The sequence below is a fragment of the Sciurus carolinensis genome, chromosome 17, assembly GCF_902686445.1.
Source record: "Sciurus carolinensis chromosome 17, mSciCar1.2, whole genome shotgun sequence".
Classification (NCBI taxonomy): Eukaryota; Metazoa; Chordata; class Mammalia; order Rodentia; family Sciuridae; genus Sciurus; species Sciurus carolinensis.
In genome coordinates, this window is record NC_062229.1 from 56,601,275 (window position 1) to 56,622,889 (window position 21,615).

At 41.8% G+C, this 21,615-nt stretch overlaps 2 protein-coding genes across 3 annotated transcripts in view; one reads left to right on the top strand and one right to left on the bottom strand.

Annotated features, from left to right (window-relative positions):
* The window catches only part of Dnah1 (dynein axonemal heavy chain 1), a 68,191-nt gene extending 64,695 nt beyond the window's left edge, over positions 1-3,496 (bottom strand). The window contains 2 exon segments of the mRNA XM_047531081.1: positions 235-483; positions 3,369-3,496. The gene's annotated coding sequence lies outside the window, so the exon portion shown is untranslated.
* An 11,882-nt stretch (positions 3,497-15,378) lies between these two features.
* Positions 15,379-21,615, top strand: part of Capn7 (calpain 7) — a 39,646-nt gene continuing 33,409 nt past the window's right edge. For both annotated transcript variants that reach the window (XM_047531409.1, XM_047531410.1), the window contains exons 1-2: positions 15,379-15,721; positions 18,646-18,754. In XM_047531409.1, coding sequence (XP_047387365.1) covers positions 15,620-15,721; positions 18,646-18,754 — 211 coding nt within the window. In that variant the 5' untranslated portion in view covers positions 15,379-15,619. The remainder of the gene's footprint in view (positions 15,722-18,645; positions 18,755-21,615) is intronic.

Here is a 21,615-nt window from a genome sequence, read left to right on the forward strand (position 1 = left end):
GCCCAGGGCCTCCACACCCAGCCAGCCCTGCTGAACCAGCCAGCCTCTCTGCAGGTGGGTACAAGGCCTCACTAGCAACCTGGGAGATCTGGGCCCTGCTCTGCCTGCCCCTTCCTTGCCCACCCCACCTCCCACATCCCCCAGAGGACTTAATGGACTCCCCAGCAGGATCCGACACTGACTCTCTGTTGGCCCATTGATCCCTCTATCAGCAACAAAATGGCATTCACTCACCCAGACTCTGAGGGTCAGCCCAGCTCAGGGAATGTATATACTTCTGTCTTCACAAAGGGAGTAACGGATGTCTCTGGCTTGCATGCACGTCCACCACCTCGTGGACAAGGGTTTGTGCAGGGCTTTTATTAGTAAGCCCTTGCCAAGCTGCTATTGCTTTTGGTTATGTCAATACGCATAACCCGGGGAAATCCTTGGGCAGGAGAACATGATAAGAAACAGGGCAAGGGTATGGGGAGAGGTTTTCACCTAAGGTTGGTTCAAAAACAAAAACAAACAAACAAACAGACAGAACCACACACACACAAAAAGGAAGTCAATTATTTCAAAAGAAAAAAGAAAACATCACAGCAAAAGGAAATAGGGGCCTAACCCACCAAGCCCTCCTTCCTGGACCCTGTCTCATCTTCCAATCCCTCTGTACACTGGGACAGGACACCTAGGAACTTGCAGTACAGGTTTTTTTTTCTTGCAATACTGGGGATTGAACCCAAGGATGCTCTACCAGTGAGCTATATTCACAGTCCTTTTTATTTTTTATTTTGAGACAAGCACTTGCTGAGTTGATGAGGCTGGTGTCAAACTTGTGATCCTCCTGCCTCAGCCTCCTGAGTAGCTGGGATTACAGGTATGCTCCACCATTTCTGGCAAGGCCACTGTTTTGGCTGTGTGCTTTGTGCTCTGCCGTTCTCTGACTTAGCCACCCAGAGGGATGTGCTGTGGCAGAGGTTCTTACCTACGCTGGCCTGAGGAATGGAGGGTGGCTGGACCTGTGTGGAGCAAAGCTAGCCAGCAGCACCAGAGTAGCCTGCAGCAGCTGAGCCTATTTCCAAGAAGAGGATGGTGAGTTGGCAGGCCACTTGAGGGATGGAGAAGGGCAGATAGGGCTCAGGCCGGAAGTCCCAGGTACCCAGCTAGAAGGTCCACCAACTTTTAACCAGTTAGGTTTGCCATGTCTTCCCCACTGGAACTCTGTTCCTTGAACCCACTTCCTGGTGACCAGCTATCTCCCAGAGTAAGTGCTAAAGACAATGCAGATTCTGGCCTGCCTGTTTGATAATCACCAGCCTTACCCAGAACACCCTAAAGGACAAAGGACTCCCCTGAGGCTCAGCTCAACTGTGTTTTAAACCCACAAGTGTCTGCTTCATCTTTGAACAAAATCATCAAACAGAGAGGACAGAGCTAGGAGAGGCCAGAGTCCAGTTCCACAGGAAGCATTCCATTTCTGGTTTTGCGAGCTTGCAGCAATGCTTGGCCTGCTTTGCTGGTGCCTGAAGATAGTAGAAGCACAAGTGTCCAGGAAACTGCAGTGTTGTCTGGGACAAAAGGGGTCCTTGATGGGTGGATTTGCTTTCCTCACCATGAGCAGTTTCCCACTGAGTAAGGGTGGTAGTGGAGGCATGCACTGAGGTATGTCCCAAGAAGGAAAGGGGAGAGAATGAGCTGCAGACTCGGCACCCCAATCTGCCTCCAACCCTCGGAATTTCACAATGGCTTCCTTCTAACCCTGTTTCAACTCTGGACACCTGGGCCTGGTCACTGTGCAGGAGCTGTATCAGACAGACCTGTGTCCCCTGTTATAGCCTCAAGGGTGACAGCGCTTTCTGTCTGGGAATGCATATGGCTGGTGGGAGGGAGAGGGACATAGTTCCCAGCAAGGCCACTGTCACTCTGGACACCCTTTCCCCATTTGTGTGAGGGAATTAACAGTGAGATGGCAAGGGTGTCTCTGACAGGTACAGTGCTGGGAATGATAAATAGTATTAAGGACTTGGAATTATTTTACACATCATCTTATTTGAACATCTGAGGTCAAAACTGAGACTATCCTCATTTCTCAGAATGAAGGGAAATGGGAAAATGACCAGGCATGGTGACTCATGCCTGTAATCCCAGCAACTCAGGAGGTTGAGGCAGGAGGATTGCAAGTTTGAAGTCAGCCTCAGCAACTTAGTGAGGCCCTGCCTCAAAACAACAACAACAAAAAGTTAAGTGACCCATCTAAAGTCACATAGCCAGCAAGAGGCACAGGTTCTTGTTCCTTACTCAGGATGATGTAGGAGCCCTACTGGCTTGAGGTAGACAGGGCTTCAGGTTGGATTCACTAGTATTCGTTGCTATGTGATTCAACCACCTGTCAATCACTTAACTGAATGCACACAGAAGAGCAAAGATATTTGAAATTATCTATGATTTACAAATAAGGACACTCAGGTCCAGAGAAGTTTAGAAGAAACTTGCAAAGAACTGGCTGAACCAGAATGGAAACTGAGGGCTTCACCTCTGGCTAACCCAAAAGTTCATGTTCCTAGTTCCAGAGCAGTGGTTCTCAAACTTTGTACCAAGGAGCCCTGAGTTTGAGCCAAATGGGTGCCTGCCGGGAGGAGGAGCTGAGTAGGAGACCTTCTAAGTCATTCACTCCTGATTCAGAAAGGACCCTGTACCTTGATCTGTTTCACACCACAGTGTTCTGTGTAAGCTCTCATTTGACAAACAGACTGTAAGGAATTATGGAAGTCTCAGCCCTTGTTGGGATTACCAGGTAAAGAACACTATGGGTCAAGTACCCCCTTTGCGTGATGCAATCCAGGTCTGTGTTCCCAGGCTGTCCGAATCTCCTCTTTCCAGCAAACATCTTCCAGAATTATATATGCATATATGTCTCCCCTGCCAACTGGGCAGGAAATTTCAAGTAATACTGATTTCTGGGAATTGGGTGCCTAGCAGGGTTGGCATGGGCTTGGCATACAGTAGGTTCAGAAAATATTTGCCAAAGGCTTGTGTGAGTCAAGGAATTAATGGGGTACGGAAAGGAAGGAATGAAGTTGACCTCTGTAGCAACTCTGTGGTCGGGTTGAGAGAGACTAGGTGGCTGATGAGGAACCTGCCACAGAAGGAGGGGACTACATCCTAAGCACCGAGATGGAATCCCCAAAACCATTCCGGTAAGCGAGGTTGAATGAAGTGCGCCCTCCTCTCCCACCTCTGTCCCCCTGGCCAAGGGTCTGCAGGGCACCCAGAGTCCGTGGACAGAAATGGGAATCCTGGTAAGGAAAGACAGCCTCTTCCATGTCCACTTGCCCTCTGCGTCTTATCTAGATCTCCCTTCCCTTGCAATCCCTTGGCCTCACCGGTCCCACGACCTTCAGCTCCACGGAGCAGCGCGGGGTCCTTCCGCCCGTCTCTAGGGAGGGACGCGGGCCGGTTGCGAGGGGGCGGGACCCTCCGGCACAGCTGGGCGGGAGCTTCCGTCCTCGCGAACCTCCGGGATCTGCACTCTCCTCGACTCGAGTCTTGCTTCCTCGGGCTTCCTCTACTCTGACCTGGGCCGGGGTTGCTCCGAGCACCCGGACGCAGGGTGGCGGGGTTAGGGACAGTCATCCCTGTAGATTCTTGAATCTAGGGTCCGTTACCCATCTCCCCTCCCAGATCCTTCTAGAGGACGAGACAAAACAACCAAATGCAACCTGAGAACTTCGATTGGATTTTTTAATGCCGTGCAAATAATCGAGGGGTGGGGGAGGAAGAATTGAGGACACTTATGATTTGGAAGTTCATGTTTAAGCCGCAGCTGCGGATAGATGATGTATCATCCCTAAAGAAAAGGAGAGGCAATAAAACACCGTGTCCCTTTCGGTTGCCAAAAACCTAGCCAAGTTAAGGGAATAATGAGAGCAAGGCTGGGCCAGAAAGTCCAGATCCATATTTTCTTGAAGGACACTAGCCCTCTCTTAGGCACCCTGGGAGCTAAGGCAAGTGAACGTCATCTGTAGAAAGCCACTTTCTTACAAGTACACCAGGACAGTTGCTCTTTGGAATGCTGATCATGTAAGCAACTGAGCAAATTAATGCTGATGTCGCTGCTTCTGCATCTTACATATAAACCCACGCCAAGAGGGAACAGCTCTTAATTGAGGGTGTTGTGGAAAGGATACATATCCCTCATCCAGCTGGTCGCCACTGGACAAAACACCGTGATAGCAAAGGAGGCACTTCTTGGCAAAGAACCTAGAGAGACAGACATACTCTCTGTTGACCTGTTGCCACTGACCTCTTCCTGGAGAAGTCACTGATCTCTTGTAAACTTTCCCCAATAAATCATGTCTCGATATCTTCAGGTGCTTTTCCTTTGGACTCTCCAAAACCGACCTCACTGCTCTGGCACAACCGGCTGTGGACAAGATAGATGTTGAAGGTACTGTGTGCAGAAAGGGTCAATTTCTGCTCTCTGAAGGCTCAGCTCACACACCCCATACCCACCCATCCCTCCTGGAGCTGAACATTGGATGACCTAGTCTTGCCCTCCCTGGTCTCAGGTGCACCCTCTACCTCTAGTACCCTCATCAGCTCCAGGGACCTGGAGTGGGCTCAGATTTTGATCTTTCTGCTGTCCTGAATATTGAATTATTATTAATTATCTTCAGTGTTACATAGGAGACTGTCCTTGTCTTAATGTGACCTGAAGTTCGAGAGAAACATCAGAATATCTTCTGTTATTTCCTTTCAAATGGTTGAGTGAAAATTATATATAGATAAATACAGACAGACCCAAAGATAAAGAGGAAAGAAAGTAAAAATGGCCCAGTGTTAATGATTAGGAAATCTGAAGGTTATAGGTGTCCACTCTTCCAGTATTTGCATTTTTTCTGGATAGGACAGCAGTGAGTTACAGACCAAAAGAAAAAAAAATCATCCCACCTCAACCTGAGAGTTCCTGCCCAGAGTCTTTTCAGAATTGGTCCCATTTAATAGGTAGGGAAACTGAGGCTCAGTGGGACAGTTTAGTGTTGGGTGAGTAGCAGGACCTGATGCTCATTATGCAAATGTATAATTTTTTTTAACTTGTTGGTAGTGCTGGCTTGCTGTTGAGCACTAGGTGTCCAGAATTGAACTGATCCTTTTCATAAAATACCTGGTGAGTGGAGGAGCCAGAGAGACTAGGCTGGAAGGAAACTAGAGACAGGTTATAAGCTGTGCCTGGAGACAGGGATCTGGCCTTTCCCCAGGATTCTGCTTCCTTTGCAGAATATCTCACTCCACCAATTCCTATTCACTTGAGACCAGATTTTTTTTTGGGGGGGGTACTTGACCTTGAACCCAGGGTCTAATGCACGCAAGGTAAACACTCTACAACTGAACTACATCTCTTTTTATTTAATTTTGAGAAAGGTTTCTCACTACATTGCCCAGTCTATCCTCAAACTTGCAGTCCTCCTGCCTCAGCCTCCGGAGTAGCCAGGATTACAGGTGTGCATCACCACACCTGGTAAGACCAGGTGTTGATGTAAACCTTCCTGAGCCCAGGGATTGAACCCAGGGGTACTTAACCACCGAGCCACATCCTTAACTCTTCTTCGTATTTTATTTAGATACAGAGTCTCACTGAGTTGCTGAGGGCCTCACTAAGTTACTGAGCCTGGCTTTGAACTCACAATCCTCCTGCCTCAGCCTGGAATTATAGGTGTGCACCACTGTGCCTGGTTCATTTGTTTTTCTTGTCAGCACTTCCATAGTTAGTCAGGGTCCATTTCAGAGGAAAGCAGAGGCATGAGGGCAAATGGAGGCAATGGTGGCCACAGCTCTTTGAAGGGACCAAGACCCCATCCCCCCACCGCAATGCCCTGGTAGTACAGTCTGGGCCTGGGGTTAGGCTGTGGACCCCTCAGGTGTGGAGAGGACCTGCACCCCTGTATTTGACAAGCTCTTTTCACACTGAGTATAGCTGTCTGTGAAGCTGCTGTACCCATTTGGGTTGCTCCAGCAACATTAGCCTATGGTGGGACAGTCATTACCAGAGGAGGTCCCCAAAAGGAGGGAGACCTCAACTCAGGCTGTGAGGGTCCTTGATGTCATTGCAGAAGGGAATTTAAGGATGGGTCAAAGTGAGATACAGATTGGTTTTATTAAGAGAAAGCAAGGAGTATACACTCTTGAAAGACAGGCTAGAGTGCCAGCCTTGTAGAGGAACAGACTGGCTTCACCTTGGCAAGGTCTATTTATATATGTAAAATCTAGAGAATTAGACATGATCTAAGAGAGTATTTTTAGTTCTCCTTTGTGCTGGCGACTTGACATGTTAATCATTACTTACTAGGACTTGTTTTCTTTTCTTCTTTGCTTTTGGTGAAAAATCTCTAGTAATTTCCCCACCTGGGGAGGTGGTTCATTGTTCTTCTGCTCAGTGAATTTACACAGTTCTACCTTTGTGTAACATTGAGGGTTTTATCTGGAGTGTGACACATGGATGAAGTAATCAGGTCCTAAAATATACATTACAGAAGAATGTATTTATTGAGCAAAAGCATTCTTTGGCCTGTTTTAGTTTAGGCCCAAGTTAGGAGAAAGTTTTATGGATCTGTAGGTAAGGTCTGATAATTGATTTACTAGTGTTGTTTGTTACCAAAGTATATAGAAGTGGAGTATCATTGTTTTTATTATTATTATGATGATGATGATGATTGTTTGGTACTGGGAATTGAACCTAGGGATGCTTAACCACTGAGCCAGCATTTTATTATTTTTCATTTTGAGACAGGGCCTCCTTAAGTTGCTAAGTCTGGCTTTGAACCCACGATCCTCTTGTCTCAGCCTCCCAAGCTGCTGAGTGTAGAAGTGGATTTTTAAATCATGGCCACTCTTATTTTGTCATTTATATCTCCTTTCTACCTATCCTTATGCCCTCTTTTCTACCTCATTTCCTTGCTTTCCCAGAGACTTTGATCCCTTATTCTTCAGGGAAGATGAAGGTTGAAGTTCTGTCTTCTGAAAACTACAAAAACTCAAAATCTAAGAGGCTCAACAAACCTCCAACCTAAAAAAGCAAGAAGAAAATCACACCAACGAATATCGGAAATGAAATGGCTCAAAACCAGAACTAGGGGGCTGGGGCTGTAGCTCAGTGGCAGAGCTATTGCCTAGCACATGTGAGGCACTGGGTTGGTTCCTTAGCACCGTATAAAAATAAACAAATAAAAATAAATAAATAAAATAAAGATATTCTGTCCATCCATGAGAACAACAAGAACAACAAAAACAAAACAAAACAAAAAAAACAGAACGAGCATAAAGAGAAAAAATGTTATAGCACCCAGAAATAAATTAACATTAAATACAAAGACTGGGGCTCTGACAAACACATAAAGCAGTGTAAGTAGCAACAGTGGGATTGGGGAAGTTGGTGACATTTAGGAGCTTTGCAAGGATGACTGGCAATGAGTTAACACCTCTGCTTCCATCCTTCAAATTGGCCACACTGGATTCACCAGAGTGCAGAACAGCCATGGTCCTCCCGCCCACAGGAGACTGGCTTCTGGATCATTCTTGTAATAAAAACAAAGGAAATATTGCAAGAAGGTCAAGATCACCACTTGAATGAAAGGTCCTAAAACCCAAACTCATCCTCTCTCCTCCCACTGCCAGAGTATCAGACAGCATTTCTCAGCCACCAGTAAACAAGGGAGAGAAACACATTTCCTCCAAAGATTTCCTGGAAGTGGGAGGTTTGTGCTTTTGGGCAAATAAGCCTTTATCCCAGTGAAGTCAGATGAAGTGATTCTTTTTGAGTTCTGTTGCTTTAACGAGCAAGCCCCCAAGGTCCCAAAGCTATGAGAACCAGTATGCAGGGAGATACCCTCAACTTTGGGGGGGAGTTTATCGTGACAGGTGTGTGAAGAAGGTCCAATGACCAGTGCGGGCGACATAAACACTGACAATGGATCAAACACCTGTTGCCTTTGGAATAGCTAGAATAGATTTTCTGCAATCTGACCTCTTCCCTGAAGTCTAGTCTCACACAGCTAACTGCATCTATACAGTGGCTATTTGGCACATTTCAAATGAAATGGCCAAAAGTGAATGACTGTAATCCCAGTGACTCTGGAGGCTGAGGCAGGAGGATAATGAGTTCAAAGCCAGCCTCAGCAACTTAGTGAGGCCCTAAGCAACTCAGTGAGACCCTGTCTCTAATTAAAATATAAAAAAAGAGCTAGGGATGTGGTTTAGTGGTTAAGCACCACCAGGTTCAATTCCCATTACCAAAAAAAGGAAAGAAAGAAAAGAAAATCTATAGTAATAATAATAATGATGATATTACTCAGTCCTTGTCTGTGATACCAATCCAATAATGCAGACACTGGAGAAAAAGGAAAAAGAAATTTTATTGCTTTGAAAACAAAGGAGAAACACACGGGACTCCTGTCCAAGAGGCTGTGATTCTGACCTTCAGGAGGAACAGAGAGCTTTTAAAAAGAGGTGATTAAGGCTACATTCCAGGTGTGCTCCATCAGGGGTCATAATTCACTTGTAGCTCTAAAAGATTGTGGTCTCTTAGGTCTTCTGGCGCCAACCCTGGAGTCTGAATTACTTCATTCCTGTGGTGTGTGTTTGCTCAAGGACAGATCACTTGGCCTAGAATGGGAAGAAAGGTAATCTTGTTCCCCCCACAGTTAGGGAGGGAGAGAGGGAAAAGAGAAAAGAAAAAAAAATGTCAGTTTTAAAATAAGTCCGAGTGGCGAATCAGAAAGGGTTATGTTCAACGCATTTAGTGGACCACTGTTACAATAAAAACAATGAAATCTTACATATTTATGCACATGGTTATTATTTTTGGTGTTTTTCATTCCTTTGAGTAGCTCGTTATTTCCATCTGCTATCATTTTCCTTTTTTCCTTTTTAATTTTTTTTTTTTTTAGTTGTAGATGGACACAATACCTTTATTATTTATTTATTTATTTTGATGTGATGCTGAGGATGGAACCCAGTGCCTCATGGTACAAGCGCTGTACCACTGAGCTACATCTCCAGCCCCTAAAGTATTTCTTTTGTTATTACTTCCAGTGGAGAAAAAAAATCTTTTTTTTGTTTTTTTGTTTGTTTGTTTGTGTGTTTGTTCTTTGGAAGGTCACTAATACAGGCTAGAAGTCATTGAAATATCAATCTTTTCAAATATTTAGAACTTCTCTATAAAGAAACTCAGAAACTAAAATAAGATTGAGTGGTCTACAATGGTGTACTGAGAGTTATGATAGGAACCCGGATCCTAAACATTGCCTACAAAGCCTGGCATGGTCTGGTGCCTGTCCTCCCGCTTCACCTCCCTCCGCTTTCTGTGTGTCTCATCCTGCCAGCTCTCTCTCCTCCAGTGTCACCGGCTGTTTTAGTCAGCTTTTTTTGTTGTTGTTGCTGTGACCAAAATACCTGACAAGAACAATATGGAGGAGAACAACTTTATTCTACAGGAGAACAAATTTATTCTAACTCATGGATTCAGAGGTCTCAGTACATAGACAGCTGACTCTATAGTTCAGGACCCAAAGTGAGGCAGAACATCATGGCAAAAGGATATGAAGGAATAAAATGGCTCAGGACGTGGCAACAGGAAGCAGAGAGACTTCTACTCACTGGGGGCAAAATATAAACCCCAAAGGCACATCCCCAGTGACCTACCTCCTCCAGTCATACCCTACCTGCCTGCAGTTATCACCCAGTTAATCCCTATCGGTGGATTAATCCACTAATTAGGCTAAGGCTCTCATAATCTCAGACAATTCTTGCATTGTCTTATACATGAGCTTTTGGGGGATACTCATGTCTAAAAAAAAAAAAAAACATAACATACACTGGCCACAGGCTATTGTACAAGCAATTCTCTTGAGGCAAGTGTTCCCAGACCCTCTAAGGTTAGTTTCCCTTTCATCAATTCTTACAAAACTGAGTTGATTAGTTTTGGAGTACCACTCTACATATAATATTCCTTTACTAATGAATAATTATCCCTTTACTAATGAATTTTAAAAATTCATGTCTGTGTCCCCCAACTAGTTTACAAACCCCATGGAAGGAGGACTATACCGATTTTATACACCATCGCCCCATAGGTATCAGCATTTACCTCCTCTCTTTCTGAGACGCCTCTAAAATTATGCAAAGGAATAAAGAAAGTACAAAGTAAAGCATCAGAATCACAGGATGTGGGCCCAATGTAGCCTGTAAATGTGCAATGTTGGCTTACAGGTGACTTCACTTTTATAAAAATGAGGAATTTTTATACCCAGATTTGAATTTCTCTTGATTAAAAAAAAAAAAAAAATTAGACCCACATTCCCTTGAACTGCCCAGAGTTAAGCAGTGACTTCTTTAGGTGAGACATTGACCTCCCCCAGCAGCCCCCCCACCTCCTTTCCTACTTACAACTGCTTCAAATTTTCATCCTTTGCCTCAGAGACGAACCACTTGAGAGTCTTGGCAGTGGAAACCATTGTTTTAAGTATTATGGTCATTATTTTTTTCCTTAAAATAATTTATTTTGCAGCAGTGGCGATTGAATTCAAAGTCTTGCACATGATCTACCACTGAGCTATCCCTTGTCATGGTAGGTGATTTATTTAAAAAAATATATTTTTAGTTGTAGATGGACATGATACCTTTATTTATTTTTATGTGGTGCTGAAGATTGAACTCAGTACCTCACACGTGCTAGGCAAGCACTCTACCACTGAGCTACAACCCAAGCCCATGATAGGTGTTTTAAATAAATATTTGTTGAAATAATAAATTAGTGACTAAACCACATGAAGTAGTAGCATTTAGCTGTTCCACCAGGGCCATACTCAGCTGCAGTGCCTCACAGGAACACAGGTGACGGTATGCTCCCATAAATTTGCATAAATCCAAAAGGGAGATTAGTAGGGGAAGTGCTGGGGAGTGATACTGGCCAAATTATATTGTCATATTGCATATCCGGTGCATATACAAATATGTAACAACAAATTCCATCAGCATGTACAACTGTAAAGCACCAATGAAAAATGTGGGGGAAAATTTTGCATAAATCCAGCATGACTGGTACTAAATACATGAATTCTCTCACTTCCCCTTAAGAGATGACAACTACCAAGAACCAATAGCAACACACCATGTATCCTGAAGGTCATTGAGAAAGGGATTAGGAAGGAAGGGAGTTTCAAGACCAGGGACCCAGGGATGGGGTTGTAGCTCAGTGATAGAGCACTTGCCTAACAAGTATGAAGCACTGGGTTCAATCCTCAGCACCACATAAAAATAAATAAATAAAATAAAGGTATCGAGTCCATCTACAACTTATATATGCATATATGTAATACTAATAATATGTTTTATATATTATGTTTATATTATTATCTATTATTTGTAATATATAATACATACATATACAATATATATAATACATATATATATATTTATATATAAATACAAGGACCAAGTACAGTACAGATGGGGCTACAGGGAAGGAAATAAATTCATTCCTGTCTTTGGGGTTATTAGCAAGATCAACTTTCTCCCTGAGAGCTGGAATTTCAGGATCATAGAAACATGGTTAGCGGTATTGCTAGGTAGAGAGAATTTTGAATATTCTCAGCACAAAAAAATAAATGTCTGAGATGACAGATGTGCTGGTTACCCTAATCTGATCATATACCTTATACACATACATAGATACCACACTGTACCCCATCAATATGTATGATTACTACATCAATTAAAATTATATTTTCTTTAAAACAAATCTTGGCTGGAAGTGGGCCTTCTCATGCCTTTTTTGTTGTTGTTCCAGGGATTGAACCCAGGGGCACTTAACCACTGAGCCACATCACCAGACCTTTTTTATTTTTTATTTTGAGACAGGGTCTAACCAAGTTACCTACAGCCTCGCTAAATTGCTGGGGCTGGCCTTGATCCTTCTGCCAGAGTCTCCAGAGCTGCTGGGGTTACAGGTGCAACCTGGCCCATGCCTCCTTCTTAATTCTAGAGCAGGGTTCTCAAAGTGAAGTCTCTATACAAGCTGCCTCTCAGCTTCACCTATCAGAATCTGTCAGAAATGAAGATTTCCACACTGACCTACAGAAACACAATTAGAACAAAGTTTTATTTCCTGTCTCTCCCCACAGCCAGACCCTGGGAATCTAAATCTCTTCAAAGCCTGAGCTAGTACTCTACCTCTAGCTGAGCCTGAAATTCCCCTCTCTCCCTCTCCTGCTTTGCTCTTATTGTCTTTGGGCTTCACAGAGGCATTCCTTCTCCTGGGACACTGTGTTAAGACACCTGATTTAGTGGCTGCTCCTGTTCCCCTCCCAGTCCTTATTTCTCTTAGTAATTAAACCATGGGGATTCTACCTGTTGACTGATCCATATCCGGTACTAAATACATGAATTGTCCCTCTCCCTCTTAAGCGATGACAACTACCAAGAACCAATAGCAGTTGTGGGCTGTTTGGATCATTTTGTTTTAACCCCTAGTCCCTGACCAACAGAATTTTTAATATTCATTGAATGGAATAATAAATTACTGTCACCTGGTTGGCAACTTTAAAATACTGATGATGATGATGCTATTTCTCTCACCTGCAGTGGAATTTAACACAGTATGCATATCCTAACATATACAGATTAAATAATAGATTGTGTAATTAAATATAGATTAAATATAGATTCTATGAGCTTGACTTTCAAAACTATGCTTTGTTTTCCTGACCATAAAGCCATTTGTAGGAGGGTCAAGGAATTCAATGATCAACAGAGAGAGCTTCCTGAACAGGGGAGTTACATGCTGATCAAGGTCTCCTCTCTCCAGGTCTGTCTCAACTCTACATGGAAAAGGGCTGTCATGCTGCAAGATGAATTCTGTGCCTGGTGTTCAGTGTTTATTGAATTAGAAATAAGTATTAAAGTTCTTATAGGGAATATATGATCACAACTATAGGGAATATAGGGTCACAACTACCTGGGAGTGCTGTAAAAGGCCTGCATGGAGGACTAGGAATTCTATGAGAAAAAGAGGAACATTAAACACTCAAGTCCTGTTATGAGTAAAACTGCATTCATAGCTTGAGGGCGAGTTTATTCAAGGCAGTGATTGAAACACACTGAGAAAATGGCCTGAGCTCATGCACTGAAGGACCTTTTACTTTGTGCCAAGGAATTTAGATTTCATTCTTCAGAACAAAGAGAGACAAGGTTTAAGTATATGGGAGTAGGGAAGTTTACTATTCCAACATTTACAAGTATGTGCAATACCTCCTCTGGACCAAGACTTGTTCTAAATGCTGGTATCAAACTGGCAAAAACAAAAACCATTCCTGCTTCAGTTATAAAACTATAGCAGCTAACTCTGAGAGCCATCTTAGTGCCAGGTACAGTCAGATTCTTTACCTGTGTTCTTTACAATAGCTCAATGAGACAGTAGTTGTTTTTGTTATTATTTTTAACTTCACTAAATGTGAACAGAGTGTGATGGTTTGGATGTGAGGTGTCCCCCAAAAGCTCACTTGTGAGACAATTCAAGAAGGTTCATGTAGAAATTATTGGGTTACCAGAACCTTAACCTAATCAGTGAATTAATCACTTGATGGGATTAATTGAGTGGTAAGGAAGGCAGGGGGAGTGTGGCTGGAGGGTGGGGCATTGGGGGTGTGGCTTTGGGGTATATCATTGTATCCAGTGAGTAGAGTCCCACCTTCTCCCTACTTTCTGATCATCATGTGAGCTGCTTCCTTCCCACCACACTCTTCCAACATGATGATCTACCTCACCTGGAGCCCTGAGGAATGGAGCCGGCCTTCTATGCACTAAGACCTCTGAAATTGTGAGCCCCTGGATAAAAGTTCCCACCTCTACAACTGTTCTGGTTGGGTCCTTTAGTCACAGCAGTGAAAAAGCTAACTAAAACAGAGAAATTAAGAAACGAGAATCCCACTTACATGCAGGCCAAATGACTTAAATTTTTTATTGAAGTATAATTAACAAAAATTAAAAATTCACATTTAAAATGTAGTTTGACATTCTGCTATCATGTATAACTAAATAAAACAAGCAATAAAAAATGAAGTTATTTAGATCATTGTTTGAATTTGATGAAGTTTGAATACCAGAATATGTATTATCAAGGATGACTCATTACTGCTTTTGGTAATAAGAAGGATGAAAAAATAAAGCAAGTTCTCTCTTTTATAACAAAAAATGTAGTTTGACAAGTTTTGACAAATGCATACATTTTGACACCACCACCAAGATATAAAACATTTCTATCATTCCAAAAGATTCCTTTATATACCTTCTCAACCATTAATCTTCTAACACTACAGATTAGTCTTTTCTAATGTTTCTTATAAATGGAATCATACAGTATACAATCTTGTCAAGGTTTACTTCTTTGACTCAGCATGAGTTTTGAGTTTCATCAAAATTCATCTTTATTGTTGCTGAATATAGGGTTTTTGTTGTTGTTGTTTTGTTTTTTGGTACGGGGATTGACAGGGGGCACTCAACCACTGAGCCACATCACCAGCCCTATTTTGTAATTTTTTAGAGACAGGGTCGCAGTTGCTTAGTGCTTCACAGTTGCTGAGGCTGGCTTTGAACCTGCCGTCCTCCTGCCTCTGCCTCCAAAGTCACTGGGATTACAGGCGCATGCCACCACACCCAGCTGAATTTAGGTTTTTAAGGAAGACAACACATTAAATAATCACCTAGTTGTTTAATTACTGCAACAATAAACTAAGGATAGGTACATGTTCCCAGCACTGCATAAACCAAACGACAAAACCCCGCAATTGAGGAAAATAAATCTGGGAAAATCTGAGTAACAATTTTTTAAAAACGAAAATATACCACCTAGTTTATTGATATTTCAAATACCGTACCTAGGTATACACTTGGGGCTATACAGGGTAATGGTCAGTGGGGGATATGTTATCGTAGCAAGTCAAAAGAACCTTAAATCTTCACTTTACGTCCCTAATTTATTTTCAATCCAGTCCTGCTGGAGTGGGGAGTTGCTCCTTATTGGCTCATTACGCCTACCCTTTACACTTGAAGGATTCGCAAGGCGCATGCTCCCCTCCTGCCCAAAGTCAACAGCAACAGCTGGCACCTTCACTGCTACCTCCACGCAGACGGCGAAGACGCCCACAGTTCGGGCACGACACCTGCCGACGTTCGTCCAATGCGGGGCGACGCTGTGGTCACGTGCGCAGCGACAGGTCACCGCCCCGCCACGGTCCTGGCCCCACCCACCGCCCGCGCACACCCGTGATCCCGGCGGGGGCAGCGCTGGCTCCAGAGATACTCCAGAGGGCCGGGCTGCGCCTGCGCGTTGCGGCTGGTAGGCGGGGCTAGGGACGCGAAGTGGGACGGCCCGGAGGGCTGCTAGCCGGGTCTGCGCGTACGAGCCGCGGCGTTACCGCGGCCCGAGCGGGGAAGGCCCGCTTTCTTTCCTCCACCAGCGAAAGTAAATTCTCCTGCTCCTTCCGCGGCGCTCCGGAGTCCTTGCCGCGGCTCCCCGCGGCCCACGAAGAGCTGTCCTGCGTCTAGGACCCGGGTCCGTTCTCCCGCGCGGGACCTCGGCGCCATGGACGCGACGGCGCTGGAGCGGGACGCCGTGCAGTTCGCTCGGCTGGCGGTGCAGCGCGACCACGAAGGCCGCTACTCGGAGGCGGTGTTTTACTATAAGGTAGGGCCGAGTCTCTGGAGTCGGGGTCCGGCGGAGCCTGAGGCGGAGGGGCGGGGTCCAGGTACGAAGGTGGCCCGGCCCCTTGGCTTTGCTTTTTCTAACACCCACCTGGGCTCTGGCCTCTGTGCGGAGCCCGAGTCGCCGCGTAGGAGCGAGCGCTTCTCTAGCTGCAATCTTCGCTGGCAAATGCCCACTGTCGAGTTGTTTGTGCCGGGAGTAGTTAGGGATGGGAGTCGGTAGCTGATTCTCTTCGTCCCTTGGCAATGATTAATGGCCGGCGGGAAGGAGTCTGTGATACATACAAAAATAATGTATGTTGAAGAAAATAAGTAAAAAAATAATAAACCCATCCTTTATTCTAGTACTTGATGCGTATCCTGTGGTTTTTCTGTGCATATATGTGTATATATAATTTTTTTACAAACTTGGATCGTACTAATTTTACTTTTTTTTTTTTTTCCGGTGCTGTGTATTGAACCCAAGGCTTCTCAAGTGCCAGGCAAATGCTCTACCACTGAAACTGCATCCCCAGCCCCATTATGCTGTTTCTTAAACCTCTTCTCATTAGAATGTTTTCCCAAATCACTAAGTTATGATATTTTAATATCAGTTGCATAGTATTGCACGTGTGCATGGACCATAATTTGCTTACAACCTACTGTGCATTTAGTTTCATTCTGATTTTTCAGCATCCTAAGTAGTGGTGCAATTAATATTCTTATAACTAAGGCTTTGCACATTTACTTGATATTTCTTTTGGATGCATTATTGGAGGCAGAATTGTTAAATTAAAGGTTATGAGCTTCTGTAGTCCATTCTCTTCTCGCCAGTACTGAGGATTTGCAAAGATTCCTCCAGCCCTGGTCAGAGGAGGAAGATAGCTGTATCCTCATATTGTCATCCCTTCTAGAAAGAATGTCAGGCTTTGATAATACAGTAGTCATTTTCTCATAAGCATATGTACTAATAGTAAAGCATGGTTTGCTTCTAATATTTTATTGCCTTCATTTTATCATCTTTAGAGACTTTTGGTTTCAGAAACTTTTTTTTTTTGGACTTTTGACAATATGGCGCTATTTCTTTAAAAGAAAAAGTTTTGTGAAATAGTGTTGACAAATACTAATAGGTTAAAATAGTGCCATATAAAAATAACTTTCTAAAGCAAGAGAAATTCTGCAATGCTTTGTGTTTTCCTGTAGAATTATGTGCATGGTCACTTAGGAAGAATATTTCATCCTTAAGAAAGTTAAAAAAAAAAATAGTCGTACATTCAGAAACTGTTTAGACTTGATACGTTTAGTGTTTTTTGCCCTGATGCTGTTCTCTAAGCAAGTTCTTAGTCACTTTTGAACATAAATGAGTAAAATAAGATTGAGAAGATCAATTTTAAAATTTGGCGCTTTTTTTTGGTACCAAGAATTTAATCCAGGGGTGCTTATCCTGTGAGACACATCCCCAGCCCTTTTTATTTTTTATTTTGAGACAGAGTCTCCACTAAGTTACTTAGGGCCTCTTTAAGTTACTAAGGCTGACTTTGAACACATGATCTTTCTGCCTCAATCTCTTCAGTTGCTGAGATTATAGGTGTGTGCCACTGCACCTGGCCTAAAATTTGACTTTTTTAAAGCAAAATAATTATCTGAATATCATTATTTGTGCAAGAAAACTAAAGGGGTAATATATTACATATATTATGCATTATGTAATATATATTATTTATATAATTTATAGATAAGACATTAAGTTTATTGAGGTTAGTTTTAACTTTGTATTTAGATAATAGCATTTTATAAGATACAGTATTTAATGTTTGCATGTAAAGATTTAAAGGGGGGCTGGAGAGATAGTTCAGTTGGTAGAGTGCTTGCCTTGTAAGCACAAGGCCCTGGGTTCGATCCCCAATACCTCCAAAAAAAAAAAAAAAAAAAAAAAATTTAAAGGGTTTTTTCCCCTCCCTTGAAATATGTAAGTTGCGGAATCTGAAGAAGTACTACCATTTCTACCCCACAGCCTTTAGGCTGAATTTCCAATGGGGTCAAACTTGCGCTTTTTTCATCTATTTCACTAGGTTCAGTGAAAGAATTCCTGCTCAAATAACAGGATTAAGTAAGTGACACTTTGTACGACTTCTTTGGAAACAGGCATGAGGCCCCATGAAGTGTAGTACATGCTTTGGTTATTGCAGAGAAAGTTCTGTGAGTCAGAGAAATTTGTGCTCTTTCTAGGTGGTAGTATCCGTAACCTTCTTGGGATAGTGGTAGAGAGAATGGAAACTCTTCCTCACAACTGGCTGTGAAGGTTATGAAATAACTGGAAGAATAATTGAGGTTTTCTTAATTATTTCATATAAGTGAAATCTGCTTTAATGTCTTTCACTGTTTGACAGTATTTTCTGAGGAGAAAAATACTTTGTTCTACTGAGATTTAATCTTTATATATTTTTTGCAATCTTTTCTTGATATTTAATTTTGGTGGTTATTGTTTTAATGCTCTTGTTTTGTCTTTGGTGGTGCTAGGGAGTGAACCCAGGGCCTCACACATGCTAGGCAAGCATTTTGCCAAAGGTATATCCTCAACCCCTGTTTAATGCTTTTAAGGTTTAGTATACCTTTTCAAGGTAAACACTTTTAAATATGATCTGTGCAATAAGGAAAACATAAAACTTGTGAACCACAACTATTCTAAAAAATGTTTATAGTAAATCCCTTATACTTGAGTTCTTAAATTTTTAATAGCATATGAAAATTGTGAGAGCATTGAAAAAGGTAGAAAAGGTATTAGAGGATTATGTAACTTATTATGAAAAAAAGTATCTTAAGATTATTATTCATGGAAACCAATGGTGAATTAGAAAATGATGATGGAAATTGAAATTATAATGCATATGTTAGATTCCTTTTAATTTTTTATTTTTTTATTTTTAGGAAGCTGCACAAGCCTTAATTTATGCTGAGATGGCAGGATCAAGCCTAGAACATATTCAAGAAAAAATAAATGAGTATCTGGAAAGAGTTCAGGCTCTACATTCAGCAGGTTAGTAAAAGACTACTAAACATGTCACTAATTTTTTTTTTTTTTTTTTTTCCTTCTCTGCCATTACATCTGTTCTGGGTTTCTCTTCTGTTCTTTTCTATGGATCTTGACCTTCATACTCTTTCTGCTCATTCCTCTTGAAAAATCATAATATGCAAATAAACAATAGATCTATAAGAGAAACCTTAGAGATAATAAACTCCAATATTCTAACTTTCTAGAGGTGCAGAGATGGTGGATTAGATAGTGGATGATCTGTGTTCAAACAATTTGCCATTGGCAATGTTAGGATGGGATCCTGTTAGAATTTGCTTTTTAAATATCTGACATATGCCCTCTTTTGATATTAATGTTAAGTGACTAATCTCCAGTGTTTAAAGATTTCAGCAATAGATAAAGTCTCTATCAGTGTCTTCTACTTCCAAACCTTGGCTGAATATTTTACGAAAATCATATCTTGGGAAAGTGACATACAAGCAGAGATCTAGAATAGCTCGTGTGTTAGTCAGCTTTTTGTTGCTGTGACCAAAATACCTTACAAGAACAATTTAGAGGAGGGAAAGTTTATTTTGACTCACAGTTCCAGAGGTTTAGTTCGTGGTCAGCCCAGTCCATTGCTTGGTGACCAAGGTGAGACAGAACATCATGGCTGAAGGGTGTGGTGAGGGAGTGCTGCTCCATTCATGGCAGCCAGGAAGCAGAGAGAGAGAGGGAAGGGGCAAGGAGCTGCAAGGAGAATGAACCCTTCCAGGCTCTCAGTGACCCACCTCCATCCATGTCCCACCTGCCTATAGTTACTGGTAACCAGGTGGTCCATTCAAACTAGAATGGGCCGTTTAGGTTACAGCTCTATTTATAATCTACTCATTTTGCCTGTCTGAAAATCATAAATAAAAAAGGACTTGGGACTTAACTTAGTGGTAAAGCACTTCTGGGTTCAATCTCCCATGCCAGATCAAGAAAACCAAAACAAAAAACTAAGAAAATATATTTAAAAAAAAAAAAAAAAAAAAAACTTTTAAGATATAATGGGTTTATTGAGATATAATTCATACACCATAAAATTCACCTTTAAATTATAACATCCATTGATTTTCAGTGTATTTCCAGAGTTGTTTAAGCATCACCACTATTTAATTTTAGAACACTTTTGTAACCTTAAAAGGAACCCCTTATCCTTTACAGTTACTTCTCATTCCTCCAACACTTCACCCCTAACAACCACTAATCTACTTCCTATCTCTCTAGGTTTACCTGTTTTGGATATTTCATATCAATGCTTTCATCCAGTATGAAATAATTTAATCCTCTTTGTTGTCTGGCTTCTTTCACTGAGTTTAATGTTTTTAAGGTTTTTCAATGTTGTAGCATGTGTCAGTCCTTCATTCCTTTTTATGGCTGACTAATATTTCATTGTATTGATTTGTTACATTTTGTTTATCCATTCATCAGTTGATAGGAGTTTGGGTTTTTCCCCCCACCTTTTGACTATTGTGAATAATGCTATTACAATCACTTGTGTAGAAGTTTTCCTGTGGAAAAGTGCTGTTTTCGGTTCTCTTGGATGTATACCCAGGAATGGAATTGATGAGTAATAGGATTACTATATGATTAACCGCCACACTGTTTTCCAAAGCTGCTAACCATTTTACAGTTCCACCAGGAACATAGCAGGTTTCTGGTTCCTTCACATCCTTACCAACAGGCTATTGCGTATTTTATTCTAGCCATGCTGATGAGTATAAAGTAGCATCTCATCATGGTTTTGATTTGTACTTGTTTGATGGCTGATGATGTTAAACATCTTCTTATGTGCCACTCAGTTATTTGAATGTCTTCTTTGGAGAGATGTCTGTTGAGATATTTTGTTCACTTTTTAGTTGGGTTGTCTTTTAGTTGTTGTAACAGATCTTTATTCTTATAATTTCTTATAAAGACATATCTTTACATTAAAAACAAATGAAGGTGGATAACATTGGGCTTTGAAATGGACAAAACTGTTATATGCATTTATGAATATGTCACAATGATTCCCAGTGTTAGTACAGTGCACTAAAAACAATAATAGTAAATAATAAGCACTAAAACAAAACAAGTGGAAAGGGAGTGGTGGGTGTAGCTCAATAGCAGAGCACTTACTTGCCTTGCATGCACACAAGACCCTACGTTCAATTCCCAGTACTGAAAAAATTAAAAAATTAAAAAAAAAAAAAATGGAAATAGTTGTTTCAAAGAGCAGTAAGAGTATATGTTAGTTTTCTGTATCCAGATGACTTAGAAAAGCAGGAACTTTATCATTAGGGCCTAGTATATTATATTACACAATTATTGTCTTTACTGAAAAAAAATTACTTAAAATATAACAGGACTTTTTAAGGTTTTGTGTTTTCCAGGTTTTTGTTTTGTTTTTAGGGTGGGAGGGGAATGTGAGGAAGACTTGTTTCATTTTTTTAGATGAAGGGAGTGCTGGTAGGGAGGAAAATTCAGGGAAAAAATTAACAGTTTTTTATTTTTCTGATCTCTGTGTCTCTTGTGTGATGAATCAAATAGTGCATCCCTCCACCCCCCAATGCTTTGTTTTGTTTGGCCTTAAAATTAAGATTAAAAAGTGAAGGACTATAATCCCAGCAGTTTGGGAGACAGACAAGGGGATTACAGGTTTGTGGCCAGCCTCAACAACTTAACAAGGTCCTGTCTCAAAAAATAAAAAGGGCTGAAGGTGTAGCTTAGTAGTATTATAAATGCCCCTGAGTTAATACCCAGTATCCAAAAAAAAAAAAAAGCTGAGGTGGGGGAGATTAGTACTTTTTTAAGGATTTAACAAAAAATACCTTGGTAAGCTTTTTAAATGAAGGCGTATA